The sequence below is a fragment of the Eptatretus burgeri genome, chromosome 3, assembly GCF_056783735.1.
Source record: "Eptatretus burgeri isolate ZD-2024b chromosome 3, Ebu_testis_v1, whole genome shotgun sequence".
Taxonomy (NCBI): domain Eukaryota; kingdom Metazoa; phylum Chordata; class Myxini; order Myxiniformes; family Myxinidae; genus Eptatretus; species Eptatretus burgeri.
The window spans coordinates 67,647,988-67,664,393 of NC_140963.1; the positions used below are offsets into that span (position 1 = coordinate 67,647,988).

At 43.9% G+C, this 16,406-nt stretch overlaps 1 protein-coding gene across 1 annotated transcript in view; it reads left to right on the forward strand.

Moving 5' to 3' along the window:
* The window catches only part of LOC147030114 (mitochondrial potassium channel ATP-binding subunit-like), a 128,181-nt gene that overhangs the window by 23,080 nt on the left and 88,695 nt on the right, over positions 1-16,406 (forward strand). Inside the window, exons 2-3 of the mRNA XM_085873825.1 lie at positions 3,144-3,447; positions 13,813-13,968. Of these exons, the coding sequence (XP_085729951.1) occupies positions 3,144-3,447; positions 13,813-13,968 (460 nt within the window). The remainder of the gene's footprint in view (positions 1-3,143; positions 3,448-13,812; positions 13,969-16,406) is intronic.

Sequence of the window (16,406 nt, forward strand, 5' to 3'; positions counted from 1 at the left end):
TGGTTATTAATGACAGTTTTGATATTTGAATAACAGTTTGAGTCTATGGTTAGATGTAGGTGCTGTGTAATGGACATGCCTACAAGGTGAAGTATTTATTGCTTAATGTATTATCATATAAAGTGGTGTATGATTAAAGTTAGTCATATGTAGTAATACTTTAAATAAAAGTAGTAATTATATAAATTTGTATGAGGATATTGCATTGCTATGTTGACTGACTGTCTGGACACAACTTTGAGGTTGTGGTCCATTGATATTGAGTAATCTACTGATGTGGACCGGCGACCAGGGTTGTGGATCTGCCGTTTGGAGAGGTTCTGGGCTGAAAGGATCGAAACCTCGATGAAAAAGAGTGCCCAGCTGATGATCCGGGAAGTTGGGAAATCAGTCAAGTGCTTATAAGTTAAGGTTATAACTTCACATAAAATAGCTTTTCTAAGTACAGTAGACTAGGCGAAAGTCGTCACCATCGGGACCGAGAAAAAAGTGACGACTTAGAAATGTGACGACTTGCGCGTATGCGAACATTCATGATGACTGTGGGGTGAAGGATGAAGTCGTGCGTGGCCTGGACACATATGTGTGAGAGCCGGCTATTGTACCAAAAGGAAAACACAATCCTCGGGGCATAGGTGGGGGTTCATTGGTGAGTTGGAAAGTGATCAAGCAAAGATGGAATTCATGAATCAGTTTATTAAAAGTAAAGATAATGAACAACTGTAAGACAACAACTTCGCCTGCTTATCACCATGATGGGATTGACCAACGAACCCCAGAGACTTTTCTGGCAGCATCTGCCAGAAAAGCCCAGTCTCATCGGGATTGTACACGTCCCGAGGCTGATACCTTTCCAAGATGTCTATCAATTTGCCATCCTTCCAGTCGTGCACCACTGCCGAATCCACGCTGCCTGATTCGCCGCACTTGACCTTGCCGATTCCCACCTCACTTTGAATCTGTCTATCCAGTGCATCGGCAAGGTCTCGGCATCATCATGCCCAAGGTCCGCAGCGAATTTACGTGCCTTCAGCAGCAACATTTCACCATCCAACCGAATATTTGGCTGAGCCGACATTTGCCGAAACCAGATGATGAGCGCGTCATCGATATCTTCAAAGGACACACGTTTCACGCGTTTCACACTTACCACCGGCCTCGCGATCTTCTCCACTTGTCCAAACATCGTGCCCTTATTCTTCAAGATATCGTTCAATGTCTGCCGTTTGATGTCCAACTTCTCAGCTATGGCTGTTTTCTTCATCAGTGGGTTTGCCTCGCAAAACTGGATAATGTCATATTTTCTTGGTAGGTTTTAGATGTAAGCTTACGCTTAGTCGCCATTGTCCTGCCTGCAGTGCGATCAACGTGTGTACGCAATTATAAATAGCCTATCACTGGCGGTGTAAACCAATGAGCGAGCATCACGATTCCATGAAATCGGGATTCTCACGAGGCAGCAGTTCCGTGTGACGAGTTGGGAGTGGTAATTTACTTGAGTTTCCATTATGTGGGAACGGACAACATCTGACGACTTAGACGAAGTGACGACTTAGAGATGACGACTTACAGAGGGATGACCCTTTATTCAAAGGGACTTAACATGAGATAAATTTGGGACTTTTTGACGCTGCCGACTTCGGCGAAGTGACGAGTTACACGCTGCCGACTTACGCCTAGTCTACTGTACTTACCAGTACATAGTGAGTGAGTGAGTGAGTGAGTGAGTGTTACGTCTCGCTTCCTTTTTTGGGACTACGGTGCAGTAATTGGTCTGTATTTTAAATATGGGTGTAAATCATCAGGTCCTGAAGATTTACCATATATAGTTGCAGTCACCCGTTGTTACGAAACCCAAAGTTCTATAATTGCTGTCCAACCAGCAGTCAGGTGAAGCCAAATGTTGAGTTAATAATAAAGATTAAAATAAACCAATGTCACCCGCAGGGTGACCTGTATCTTGCCAAAAGGTGACCACGTGTGACTTCTTTAAGGTCACACTGAGGTGAACAGAGCTGCTATCCACCAGGAGCGACTCCTTGAGGAATATCTGCCTACGAGAGATTCCGATGAGAATCGTTCTGCAGAGTAACCATGAAAAATATGCTTTTGCCTCATAACGTCACAAAATGACGTCATAATGTCTCAAGCTTGACATATCTAGAAAGCACTCATCGAGGTGTTCAATTTGAGGTACTACACGATATGGTTCCTAAAACTTGAAAATTTGACCTTGAGGTCAAATATGTTTGACCTGAGGCGCTAATCATGAAGGTCAAGGCCAATCGCCACCAAAAATTAATCAACTGATCGCCAGACCATGACCTATATTCCCATGAAGTTTGAAGACGATCCGATCAAAATTACTCAAAAAATAAGGGTTTCGTCGACTCCCCTGATTTGCGACAAAGTGACCTTGACCTTTGACCTTAACCTTCAAAATTTTATGCGCTGAAAGGGACCTCCTATAGGCCTCTGATATGCGAAGTTACAAAAATTTCCAATGATAACTGTGCTCTGCAGAGTGATTTATACGTGATTACAGACCAAAAAAAAAAAAAAACATATGAAGGTCAAGGCCAATCGCCACCAAAAATTAATCAGCTGAGCACCAGACCATGAACTATATTCCCATGAAGTTTGAAGACGATCCGATCAAAATTACTGAAAAAATAAGGGTTTCGTCGACTCCCCTGATTTGCGCCAAAGTGACCTTGACCTTTGACCTTGACCTTCAAAATTTTGTGCACCGAAAGGGACCTCTATAGGCCTCTGATATGTGAAGTTACAAAAATTTCCGATGATAACTGTGCTCTGCAGAATTTTTTATACGTGATTACAGACAAAATAAAAAATAAAAAAAACATACAAGCTGACTAATATATCTTGCAAAACTTCGTTTTGGCAAGATAACAACTCGACACAAACACACAGGCATGACTGCACTTGGTAAACAAAAATAAGTTAATGGCTCTTCTCTCTGACCTGTCCTTTCTTGCTCTGCTCTACTACCTAGCTCACAAACGTTCTAGAAAGCTCACGAACAGTGTCCATGTATCCTCTCCTGTTTTACAACAAACGATGAAAAAGCAATGCTTTCACTATGGTGTTTTTATAACCCCTCATTTGTTTCATACCTGCAGGTGTTTTTCTCTGATGAGTAAAAATGGACTGTTTGGAACACTTCGTTGTTGGACTGTACGTGCACAGCCCTTTCTACTACGTTCATCTCGCATTCAACATGTTCTGGCCATTCGCGGAGGTTCTGTGGGCATCGTTGTGGCCTTGGGGATGAAATGCAATCGTTTTCTGGCCCGTTGTGACATTGATATGAACAACAGCTTTTACGTGACTCAAGCAAGGAGCCCGAAACTGCCCGAGTTTAAATGGAGTCTTCTTTGGACGTTTTTGAAGTCAGAGATCATATCTTTAATTTTGGCCATTATTGTAAGTATTTTCATGCTACCTTTAGTTGTGTTATAATTGAGTGCTAGTTCTGATGTTAATTAACCATCGAAGATCGGAGGTTACTGTTTTCACCCCTTTCTGTTTGTTTGTTTGTTTGTTTGTTTGTGAACAGTATTACGGAAAAACTCCTCGACGGATTTCGACGAAACTTGGTGGGGGGATGAGGTATGGTCCAACGATCATGCCATTAGATTTTCGACTTGGTCTAAAATCCAATATGGCCGCTATGGCGGCCATTTTGAAAAAATATTTGAATTTTTTTTTTTGCATTTCTACATGTTTTCAGTGATTTCCAACCCCCCCCCCCCCCCCCAAAAAAAAAAATTGTTAGAGAAAAAAATTTTTGCAACTTTTTTTTCAACAAAATTTTGATTTTTTTTTTTTTGCATTGCTAAATGTTATAAGTGATTTCCAACAAAAAACATGCCAAAATTATAATTACGGCTGATTTTGGAACTTCAGGTGGATATACCCACGTAAAATCAATTTCTGTCTCAAGGAATCTAGTTATGACGAATGAATTGAGAATGTAAAAGTTAAAAGTAAAAGGGAAAGTTGCAAACAATAACTCTGTGAGCACTGTTGACATCAAATTGAATGAATAGGATATCAGGTTCACTTGAGTGACCTAGCAGTATTGGCGGCGGAGGTTTTGCACTCTACCGAGTGCTCTCCCTCTAGTTTTACATGAGGGCATTTAAAGTATTCAAAAGTATTGCTTGTAAACATTATTGTTTAATTTGATGGGAGGATATAATACAGGGTTTTCCTTATTTTTTGGAGTAGGAGGCTACCTTTAAAAAGTAGCAGGTTACCATCACCGCGAGCGAAGCGAGCGCAGCTGTATGGCCGGGGTCCAGGGCCCTAGGCCGGGGTCCAGGGCCCTTTTTTTCTTTCATTCATTTTATGCATATTTCCCCTCTTCGATTTCATTCTACTTTGTTAAATATTGTTTATTATTATTTTATTGTGTTTTGTTTTGATTTAATAAACAGCTCAAACAAATAACTTTAGACTAGTTTATTGTTTGAAAATGAATGATAAACATGCATTTAACTTCACGTGTTTTATGATCATTTATTTATTCGATGTCAGCAAGCTTCAATCATTCAACCAATCAAACAGTCTAAGTGTGAATACTGCATCAGTCACAATCCCAATTTTGTTAAACTTCCACCTTACATTATCTGCCAATATCGTGTTGTTATACCGTCAAAAGCTCGCAAGTCTATGGTACATGCATGTACCTGCGGTGCCAGTATTCATTTGGCCAGTTCACAGCTGCTCATACTTGGCCTTCACTTCAGTGAATAAATGGCGATTTTCAGTGCAAATAACCACGAATAATAAGATGTACAAAAGCTGCTTTAAGCTTATAGGCTAATTACTTTATAAATTAAAAAGGCACAATGGGTGCCCGTGTATTTTGGAGCCGCATCACTTGACAAAAGCTCAAAATGGACGAGGTGAAACACGTGTTTCGCAAAACAACAACGTCGCACTCGCAACAGTGCAAGTTTAGACCCATTACTGATGGCCAGAAGCTTACCTCTCATGTCTTTGGACTTCTTCGAAAATCCAAAGTCAAACAGGGATTTTCGTTTCGATGCCATCGTTTCGGCACCAAAACTGTGAGGCCTACAAAGTTAATTTTCTTTAGGTCATTGCTGTATCAGGGTATCAGGCCAACAGTCCAAAACGAGGCTAAAGCAGAGAACTCTCTATTGCAGGAGCCGTGTTTTAGCTGCTTGTGTTATTTTTAGTTCAGTGTTGTGCGAGACCTGGCGAGAGTACGAACAGTAAAAGTAAGCCCACTTTTATTGAAATACTCATGTGTTTTCGTCTCGGATTTCAAAACAGGGGGTGTTGAGATTTCGTGGTGACCAAAAAATAATAATAATAAAAAAAACAGAAAAATCGGCACTAAAGTAGGCGGTGACCTTTGACATTTTTTCTCTTAGTAGACGGTAACCGGCTTCTAAGGAAACCCCTGATGTTATCGATTTTTGCTTGCTTACCATATTTGTTAAAAAAAAAAAACAATGACGTGACATTCCAGAGATTTTGGGGTTCAAATCCATCTGAAAATACCTGAACCTGAATATTTTGGAATGGATTTTGTTCCTGGGGAATCAACATGGTTACCTTCACATTGGTGCTCAAAGCTCAGCAGCTTCACTAATGACATTGGATTCAGAGCTTACCTTCTGCCTTCCCTTTTTTTTTTTCTTTCTTTCTTTTTGTATACAAAATAGAGTCCTGTGAAGAAGCTGGTCCTCGTACACTAAATGGATCAGTATGCAACAGCACAAAAGAGAGCAGAGAGAGGGGGAGGGAGCAACAACAGCAGAGCCGAAGGCCAAGACAGAGGCAGGTGGTCAAATGATGGGTCTGGGGGCAAGAGAGGATGCATGGGCTGGACAAGATGGATACAGAAGGAAACTCTCACGAGTGAAAATGGGAAATTTGTAAGGAGAAGGTATTGGGGTAGAGTTTGGCGGTGTGGGGGGGGTATGGGAGGGGCTAACGAGGATATAAAATATTGTTACAGTTGTGGGGGTAGATGAAGGAATTTCATAGGAAAGTTAGGATTGAATAGAGTTGTTTGGTCCATGGACGTGTTGGAGACATCTTGATGTAATTGAGTTGGGAAACTGTGAGCTTAAGTGTTACTTGTCATCACATGAGAGGGGGGGTGGGTGGTGCGGTGTTACTTAGATAGGGTTTATGAATAAGTTCCCCCAGTATGTGATTGCCCCCCACCACCCCCCGTAACCTATTTCTACATTTTTGCATCTACAAGTGAGCGAAACGTGCTGAGCAGGCAGAAGCCCTGCCTTCCTGGGTTTCGTGTGAGCAAGCCACGCCCCAGAGGAGGAAACGGAGGTTCGGTGTGACATCAGTGAGTTGAGTTCAGAGAAGGAACGCACGAGTGCAGAGTGAGGGACGCACATGGTCGAGCGAGAACGTAGCAAGGAGATGGCCTGTAAGAACACGGCTTTACGGCTGGTTTTCCTTTTACATATGAAGAAGACTCCACGATTCTCCGATTCGTGCTGAGGCAATTTGGCTCGCTAACTGAGCAGACGTTGGCCATCGACTCTTAGCTGGTCATGTAGGATGGACCTCGAGGCCTCGTGTGTATGTCACCAAAGGGGACGGCACCATTCTACAAAGACCATATCGGCAGGCGCAACAGACGAAGCAGCTGCACAGGGTCTCTGAGCCTTGGTGTTGAATACCGCTCACGAATTGCCTGATGAATGTCCCCGCTGTGAGAGAGTGACTTGGCGCCATTTTGCATGCTTTCACACGTGCAAATAGAAGCGCCTCCAATCCACGTTCCATAAAGACCATCTCTGGACCAAGCTAAGTGCCAGAATAAAGGAGGGCTTTTCTTTTATTTTGTTCCCCCTTGTCTGTATTTAAGTCTGTGTGTAGAGGCGCCTCGACGTAGATTTTAATATATCTCACTATTATTTACCTCAGTCACCGAAGGTGAGGAAGGTTATGTTTTCACCCCTTTCTGTCTGTTTGTCCGTTTGTGTGTAGGATATCAAAAACGTTGTGGACAGATCCGAATGAAATTTTGTGGACAGGTGCAGTGTGTGACAAGGGCGAACTGATTCGATTTTGGTGAAGATCCGACTTTTTTGAAGTGATTCTTCACCATTGAGAAATCGGGCCAAAAACGATATCTAGCACAACATCTCAAAAAGGTGTGGACGGATTTGGATGAAACTTGGTGGACAGGTTGGTGTGTGACAAGGAAGAATTGATTCGATTTTGGTGAAGATCTGGATCCCGATCCAACTAATATAATTTTTTAAGTCATTCTTCACCATTGAGAGATTGGTCCAAAAACGACATAGTACTGTATAGTATGATATTTAAAAAAACGTATTGGGCCCAATATGTTCTTGTGGATCAGGCAGAATGTGGTGGAGGTATGTGCTCTACCGAGCGCCCTTCGAGTTCAAAATTGTAATGGGTCTGATATGTTCTCGTGGATCAGGCACGTGGCGGAGATATGTGTTCTACTAAGTGCCCTTCTAGTTATATCTGAATCTTGTCCTTTGTAAATATTTGTCTATTTTCATTAAATGTGTTCATTTTAAGTGGATGTGTGCATGTATTTGTCATGGGGTTTGAGTATAAACCCTCCCTGTGCTGTGCTTCTCCGTGCCTCCGTCCCTCCACCATTGCGCCCTGCCCTCCCACACACGTTATAATCTTTGAGGATCAACGTGTCTGCCTCCTAATAAGGAAAAGACCGCTCAACCATCCGGGCCCAGCGGTGATAACCGCCCATCACCACAGATTGGGTCAGGGGGATTAACCTTGGCCGCCAGCGCCACGACAATATCATTTTGGATTGGGGACAATCTGAGATTGTAGTGAAGAGCTGTCTTGAAGACTTGGGGGCGGAATGAGATTGTAGAGGATGTGCAAGTTGGTCCCACAGGTTGGAAAAATGAGGAACAACTGAGTAGAAGTGTGCAGTCATCCTGGATTTATGTAGTATCACTAGATAGGGTTGATGGTAGACTGTGTGTGCCCTGCAGATACCTGGGGGGGGCGGTAAGGTTGGAGGGGGGGTGGGGTACAAAGCATGCAAAGAGCAGAGGGTGCAGTAAAATAAAGGAGGCAGTATAAGACAGAGACCACCAACCTCTCTGTGATGGCAAAGTGATAGGCCCATACACCAAGCTTCATCTTGGGAAATTACAATAATCTTAAAGCTCTTTGTTTCCACAGCATCAAGCTGAGCAAGTGTTGTTAGAGAAAAGGAAGGATTTCGTATTAACTGTGATGATGGATTCAAAAACCTGGCTGATTATTTGAATTAAGCTGATTGGTCTGCAGTATGTGATTGTGGACAGGTGCAGTGAAACCTCCAGGACACAAAGGTGATCCCAGGGGAGGAGACTGTTTCGCAGCACCACCTGGTTGTCTGCGATATAAGGGTGAAAGGTGCGCGGAGAATTCGGCGGGTGAAGTACCAACCGAGGATGAAGGTGTGGAGGTTGAAAGAGGCGACAGTGAAGGAAGCATTAAGAGAGAGGCTGAGTATGGTTGAAGATGATGTGGTTGAGCTTGAAAGTGGTTGGATGTCAATGAAAGATAGTCTATTGGGAGCCGTTGGTGAGGTATGTGGATGGACAAAAGGACCACCGAGGCACTCGGAAACATGGTGGTGGGATGATGAAGTTGGAAAGACGATTGAAGAGAAGAGGAAGAAGTTCAAGGAATGGCAAAAGGCAAAGGATACGGTGGAAGAAGAGGCTGCACATGAAAGTTATAAGAAAGCCAAGAAGGCTGCAAAGAAAGAGGTAGCAAAGGCGCAGGAGGCCCATAGGAAAATGTTCGGAGAACACTTGGATTCGGAGGAGGGTAAGAGAGCGGTATTCAGGATTGCAAAGCAGATAGCGAGAGAGAGATTTGATGTGACGGGGGTGAGTTGCTTGAAGGATGAAGTGGGACAAATTGTTGTGGATTCAGATGGAATTAAAGGAAGATGGAAGAGATATATGGAAAGGCTGTTGAATGTAGAAAATGAATGGGATAGAAACATCGAGAGTAACCCAGTTTTAGGACCAGCAGAGAAGATAACTGAGAAGGAAGTTGAGGAAGCTATAAGAGCAATGAAGAGTAGAAAAGCAGGAGGGCCGACGGGAGTTGTGGGAGATATGTTGAAGGCAGCGGGAAGTTGGGGTGTGAAGAGAATGACAGAGATCTGAAATCTGGTGGTGAAAGAAGGCGCATTCCAGTGGATTGGGAACTGAGTACCCTCGTCCCTCTGTACAAGGGGAAAGGTGACCCTCTGGACTGTGGCTCCTATAGAGCAATAAAGTTATTGGAGCATGGAATGAAGGTATTGGAAAGGGTGTTGGAGAAGAGGATAAGGAAGAAGGTAAAGATTGACGAAATGCAGTTTGGATTTATGCCAGGAAGAGGAACGACAGATGCAATTTTTATTGTAAGGCAGTTGCAGGAGAAGTACATGGAGAAGAGGAAGAAGTTGTTTTTTTGGGTTTGTTGATCTGGAGAAAGCATTTGATAGGGTCCCACGCGAAGTAATGGCATGGGCATTGAGGAAGTTAGGAGTGGAGGAATGGTTGATCAGAGTAGTGATGGCCATGTACGAGAGAGCACGCACAGCTGTTAGGACGAAGGATGGGAACAGTAGTGAGTTTGAGGTGAGGGTAGTTGTGCACCAGGGGTCAGTAGTAAGTCCACTTCTATTTGTAGTTGTGATGGAGGTGCTGGCTCGGAGGGTAAAGGAGGGTTTACCGTGGGAGCTGCTGTATGCAGATGATCTGGTGTTGATTGCAGAGAGTATGGATGGACTGAAGGAGAAGATGAACAAGTGGAAGCAATGTATGGAGGCAAAAGGTTTGAAGGTGAATATCGGAAAGACGAAGGTGATGGCAAGTAGTAAAGCATGTGGTGAGGTGGAAAGGACTGGGAAGTGGCCGTGTGTTGTGTGCAGGAAGGGTGTCGGAGTGAACTCCATTCAGTGTACAATGTGTGCTGAATGGGTTCATCGAAAATGTAGTGGGGTGAGAGGGTCATTAACCAGTGTGGCAGCTACATTCAAGTGTAAGGTGTGCATCGAGGGAGCAGCAGATGAAGGAATTGTTGAGTTGGATCTTGGAGATGGTGCGAAGCTGGAAGGGGTGAAAACATTTTGCTATCTCGGATACATGCTGAATGGAGAAGGTGGATCAGACTCTTCGACGGTTGCTAGAGTGAGATGTGCATGGAAGAAGTTTCGGGAACTGAGTGGCGTGCTGACGAAGAGGGGAGTGTCGTTGAAGCTGAAAGGAAAGGTGTATGCTACATGTGTGAGGAGTACGATGATTTATGGGAGTGAGACATGGGTACTGAACATGGAGCAGCAACAAAGGCTGGAAAGGGTGGAAATGCGAAAGGTTCGGTGGAAGTGTAGAGTATCGTTGAGAGAGAGGAAGACAAATGATGACATGCGGAAGATGATGGGAATAGAGTCTGTGATGGAGGTTGTGAAGAGAAACAGGTTGAGATGGTTGGGTCATGTGTTGAGGAAGGATGAAAGTGACTGGGCGAGAGGAGTGTTGGAAATGAGTGTAGTCGGAAGTAGAGGATGGGGAAGACCGAGAAAAAACTTGGCCAAAGGTGGTGGAAGAGGAAATGTGGGCAAGGGGATTAAGAAGGGGAGATGCAGAAAACAGGGTAAAGTGGAGAAGATTGTCATGGGGCCCGCAAGGCTAATCCCCGCTTTCGCGGGGAAAATGGCCTGTGTGTGTGTGTGTGTGTGTGTGTGTGTGTGTGTGTGTGTGTGTGTGTGTGTGTGTGTGTGTGTGTGTGTGTGTGTGTGTGTGTGTGTGTGTGTGTGTGTGTGTGTGTGTGTGTGTGTGTGTGTGTGTGTGTGTGTGTGTGTGTGGTCTGCGGTCTGCAGTTAATGGGATCAATTTTTGCACCGTTTTATGTAATCCTCACCACCTCACTGTTTGTGGTGAGGATGTTGAGGTCACGGAGAGATTCACTTCCCTTGGCAGTGATATTCATGTCTCTGCTGGCTGTGAGCCAGAGGTCAACAGACGTCTGGGTCGGGCTTGGGGAGTCATGGATTCACTGGATCATGGGGTGTGGCCCTGCCGGTACCTGTGCGGGAGAATGAAAGTTCGAGTCTTCAGGTCCTTGGTGCTTCCAGTCTTGCTCTATGGATGTGACTTGGACTCTGACCAAGGATCTGAGACGGAGACTTAATTCCTTTGGTACCAGGTCTCTTCGGAGAATCCTTGGCTATCGCTGGTCGGACTTTGTGTCCAATGAGCGGTTGTTGAGAGAGACTCAAATGAGATTTGTTACCTGCATAGTTTGTGAGCGTCAGCTGCGGCTGTATGGACATGTGGCTCATTTTCCTGACGCTGATCCTGCTCACCAAATTCTCTCAGCAAGGGAGTCTCGGGAGTGGAGGAGGCCAATGGGCTGACCACATGCCTCGTGGTTGCAGCAGGTTGATCGGCATCTCAAGGAGATGGGGATGGACCAGGCATCTGCCTGGGGGATGGCCAGACGGAGGCCCCTGGAGTACCGGCGGAAAGTGGACACAGTGACGTGCCGCTCTGGCGCGTGCTCCCATACCTGACCTGACCTGTTACCAAATGAGGTTGACGGACCAACACAAACCCAGATGCTGAGGAGGGAAAATGGGGGGGGGAGAGGGGGAACTGGGATTGTCTGTGGTGTGTAGTTGGGGGAGGTTCCTCACAAGCACATAAGACATCGGCCATGATAAAGCTTGCAGTGTTCATGTGAGAATGTTCTGAGGATATGATGAGGTCCTTTGGTTCGAGTCCTGGGTTGAGTCAATGTTTTCACACCAGCCCTATACAGGAATTTATTCCTCTTTATTCAATTTCTTTGAGGTACATCTCTAATATATGCACGCAGGCACGTGCGTACACACACGCACACACACACGCACACGCACACACACATGCACACACACACGGTCTGCCGAGCAGGCACATAAGACGTTGACCATTATAAAGCTTGCAGTGTTAGTGTGAGAAAGTTCTGAGGATATCCGAAGACTCATTAGCTCAGTGGGCTGTTTCCGTGATGTGGGCATGCCGAGGGCGATGGTACATCGCGACCGCGATGGTCCAACCGCGGTGGTATAGGCACCAGTGGGCGGATAAGTGATAAGGTCCTTGGGTTCGAGTCCCGGATTGAGTCAGAATTTATTTCACACTAGCCCCACGCAGGAATTTATTCCTGTTTTTTAAATTTCAATATATGTATCTTGTTCTATTTGTGGGGTATATGTAGGGATTTCATAAGAAAGATAGGATTGTATCGAGTTTGGTCCGTGGATGTGTCGAAGACATCTCAATGTAATTGTGTAAAGAGACTGTGAGCTTAAGTGTCACCTAAGCATTACTTGTCACCACACTGGGGTTGGAGCCGTGTTAATTAGGTTGTGATCAAGGATGACTTCCCCAGTATTTAATTGCCCCCCTGTGACTTCTCCCTATGTTTTTATAACAAAACCACGATAACAAACAAGTAAAACGTACCGATGGGGCAGAGGCTCCACTTTCCCTGGTTTCCTGCGAGCAGGCCACACCTCGGAGGTGGAGGTTTGATGGGTGTGACATGAGACGCATGCAGAGGAAGAGGGCGTGGGAGGAGCAGATCAGATTGGAAGGTGGTGGAGTAATAATGAAGGGACGCATTATATTTGGACAAAAATAATGAAAGGACTAAAATTATCTTTATATAATCCATGGTAAGTTTACCCAATCAAATGTTTTGAATAAGTCAATAAGTTGTTCAACTCATTATACTCACTTCTTTGAAGTGCCAGGTGCATACAACTCAACACATTCCTTCTTGAACCTCCCATTTTTGAGCTCTTTCAACGAGTGCAAGAATACAAGGCTTCGTTTTTTCCCTTTTTTTTTCTGTTGTGGTATTTTTACCATGGGCTTCTTGCTAGTTATCTTACTTCTTACTATAATTCACCGTCTGTCTGTCTGTCTGTCTGTCTGTCTGTCTGTCTGTCTGTCTGTCTGTCTGTCTGTCTGTCTGTCTGTCTGTCTGTCTGTCTGTCTGTCTGTTCCCAGGTACCACAAAAACGGCTGAACTGATCGCAACCATTTTTTGGGTGTGTAATCCTGGGACGCTTTGGAGAAAAATAGGCATAAATATAATAACATGACCCCCTTGACGGCTTCCGTATGGAGCCGGTGCTTCTAGTCTTACTATAATTCACCGTCCGTCCATCCGTCTGTTCCCAGGTACCGCAAAAACGGCTGAACCGATCGCAACCTTTTTTTGTGTGTGTAATCCTGGGACCCCTTGGAGTAAAATAGGCATAAATATAATAACATGACCCCCTTGACGGCTCCCTTAGGGAGCGGGTGCTTCTAGTGTAATAAATGTACTGACCCCTCCCTACTCCCCATGTTGTGGCAATCCTGTGTATTACAAAGGCTCTGAGTCACTTCAATATGCATTGTAAAATTGTTCTCTCCATTCAAGTCAAATAAATGATTTTTCTCTTGTAAGGTACAGATTGCTTTTCATAAATTTGGAGTATTTATCTCACCTCTACAAGTAAAATCTTACAACTTGACCCTGTTCAGCACTGAAAGGATGGTTTGATATAGTTTACCTTAATTGTTGCTTTTAAAAAACATTTTTTATACACATTTAATTTAAATGCCAACACTGTGCTGTTATATTTCGTATTATTGTTGATTATAGTGATGAACTAATATTGGAAAGTCATTTTACTTCTGCAATGTCCAAAGACCAACATATGTGCACTCTTCATTTTGTATGCTTCAGCTTGCCTTTGGTGCGGCTGTTCTCAACATCCACATTGCACTCATGCTGGGGGATCTTGTCAATATTGTGTCGCGCTTCGTGCATCATAGCCCGATTGACTACCTGGTCGAAATGGGCCGCCCTACTCTGTGCCTGCTCGCCATTTATGGCAGTCAGGTAAATGGATGTCCTTGACTCATAGTTGTGATCAAGCAAACACTTTAGTCTGGAGGCTTTGCAAAAAATAATGCACTTTGTGATACAAGTATGAAATTTGGCACATAGTTACTATGGCCCATCACAGTTTATTACAAAAATGGACCCCAACCAGATTTGACCTGTGGCAGCCATTTTCCAAAATGGTGACATGAAAATTTTCAATGTCTCGTATATCGGCTAATAACACAGTTAGGAATTTCATTTTCATGTCTATACCTGTGTTTTCAGGATTAAGGAATCCAAACATGACAAAATTGTCCAATCTTGCCAGCCATTTTGTTTTCCAATATGGCCACCATTTTACGTTGAAATGTATAGTTTTCTTAATATCTCGGCTCAAAATAATGATATAGACTTGATTTTCATGTCTATACCAATGTTTTCATGGCCAAAGTATCCAATAAAAACAATAGTATTAATGTATTCTATGTATGCCCCCACCAATATCTCAGTTATCCAGCAGCCATATTCTATGAAAGGTGAGTTGATGACCATTTGAAATATCACCTTTTTGTTTTTTGTCATCTGATAAAATGGGAGTGACAACTTCGTAAGCCCTTACATTTTTAATTTATTTTGTATACACTGTCAAGGCTCGTCTGAGAACTAACACACCTGCGGAAATATGCGAGAGGGGGGCATATCTCAGACAGAGCAATGGGGGGAGGCCGGAGAGGAGATTGTAGAAGACAGAAAGACCACCGACTTGCCTGCGGTGAGAGTCTGAGAGACCCAAAGACTCGGCCACATCGCAGGAGATACCAATGATGATCACTTTTTGGCAGACATTCATCTTGAACTGGTGAAGATCATTTTATCATTTTATAAACATCTTGTAACAGATTTCTGCAAGGGTAACTTCATAGTGAGCAGAACTAATTGTCCTTTTTCCAGGATGTCCCTAGATTGGAGCCATTAGCAGAACAATGTCAAGGATGAAGGTGGAGCTGTCGGCCTGACTGAGAAACCAACAGCCCTGCACAGATGGATGGTACCAGGTCCTGAGATGGCCTGGGTTGTGACAGTGTTCCTTGATAGATTAGACAAGACGGACTCCTACACAGACTCATCACCATGAGGATCAACCAGGAACACAAGCAACTTTTCTCCATCATGTCAAGTCCCTGATGAAAATGATGTCAGACATGGGTATCTCCTTCATGGACTCTTTTGGAGATCTACTGGTTCTTGACGCGAGAGTGGTTGCTCATTGTACTATTGTTGATTCCATCCACAAGACTTGGAAGCTAGGACAAACGTTTGACATTTTCTTCCAAGACTGTCTGATTACCTGCACGACACACCTTCATGACACTATCACAAAAGCAAATCTCTCACTTTTTGGCAGACATGTGCTTAAAGTGAAATCACTGGAGCAAAAGCAGTTGAAAGCTCTGAAACATGATCATACCTCATTCTTTACCTTATCCATTGTCTCTCAAGTATGGCAAACCAACATATATGTTGGTATTTGCTCTTTAAACCTACGTGTTGGCTTAGCTGTTAGGGTGGTGGCTTGGGATCTGAGGGTCCTGAGTTCAAGCCCCATTTCCACTGAATTAACACCAGGGGGTTGACTTAGCCTGTCATCCTTCCGATGTCGGTGAAATGAGTACCAGTGTAGCAGCCAAAAGGCTGCACACGAAGGGAAGGGGTGTTGAAGGATTTATTAAAACTGGTATTGGTGTGGTGCAGGCATGATGGGCCAAATGGCCACCTCCTGCACATAATTTCCTTGTAATTACATGTTGTAAAAAAAAAATAAAAAAAACATGGCAGAATTGTTCTCACATGAGAACCAGTCATATCCACTTTCCCTCTTTAATTATGGAGCAATGAGGTGTGGGACAAAGGCAGATCTCTTGGTATGTGTTGAAGATCTAGTACAACATCATGACCCCGTCAACCCACAAGATGCCCAGATGATCATCCTAGATGGTGCTGCCATTATCAATGTTATCAAGCCAGAAACATCTGTGCCATTTGATGATTACGTCATGAAGGTCATGGAATGCACCCGTAAGCAGTTTAGTGGTGAAGTGCAGCAATTTATGGTGTTTGATATCTAAATGAAGGACAGCCTGAAAGCTGGTACATGACAGAAGAGGAGTAAAGGTACCTGAAGGCATGTCGAAAGGAAGAATAATGCACCAAGTAACGGGCAGGAGTTCCTGTGTGAATATGAAAACAAGTCAGAACTCTTCCATCTTATCAGTGAACATCTTGTGAATGGTCATAATTTCCCATGGCGAGAAAGTGTTGGCATCTGCACCTTGTGATCTTGATGGATTGTACACATGAGGAGGTGGACACAAGGATGTTCATGCAATCCTTAGATGGAGCTCAACATGATATGAAAAATATTCTTCTCAGAACTGTGAATATGGATGTTGTTG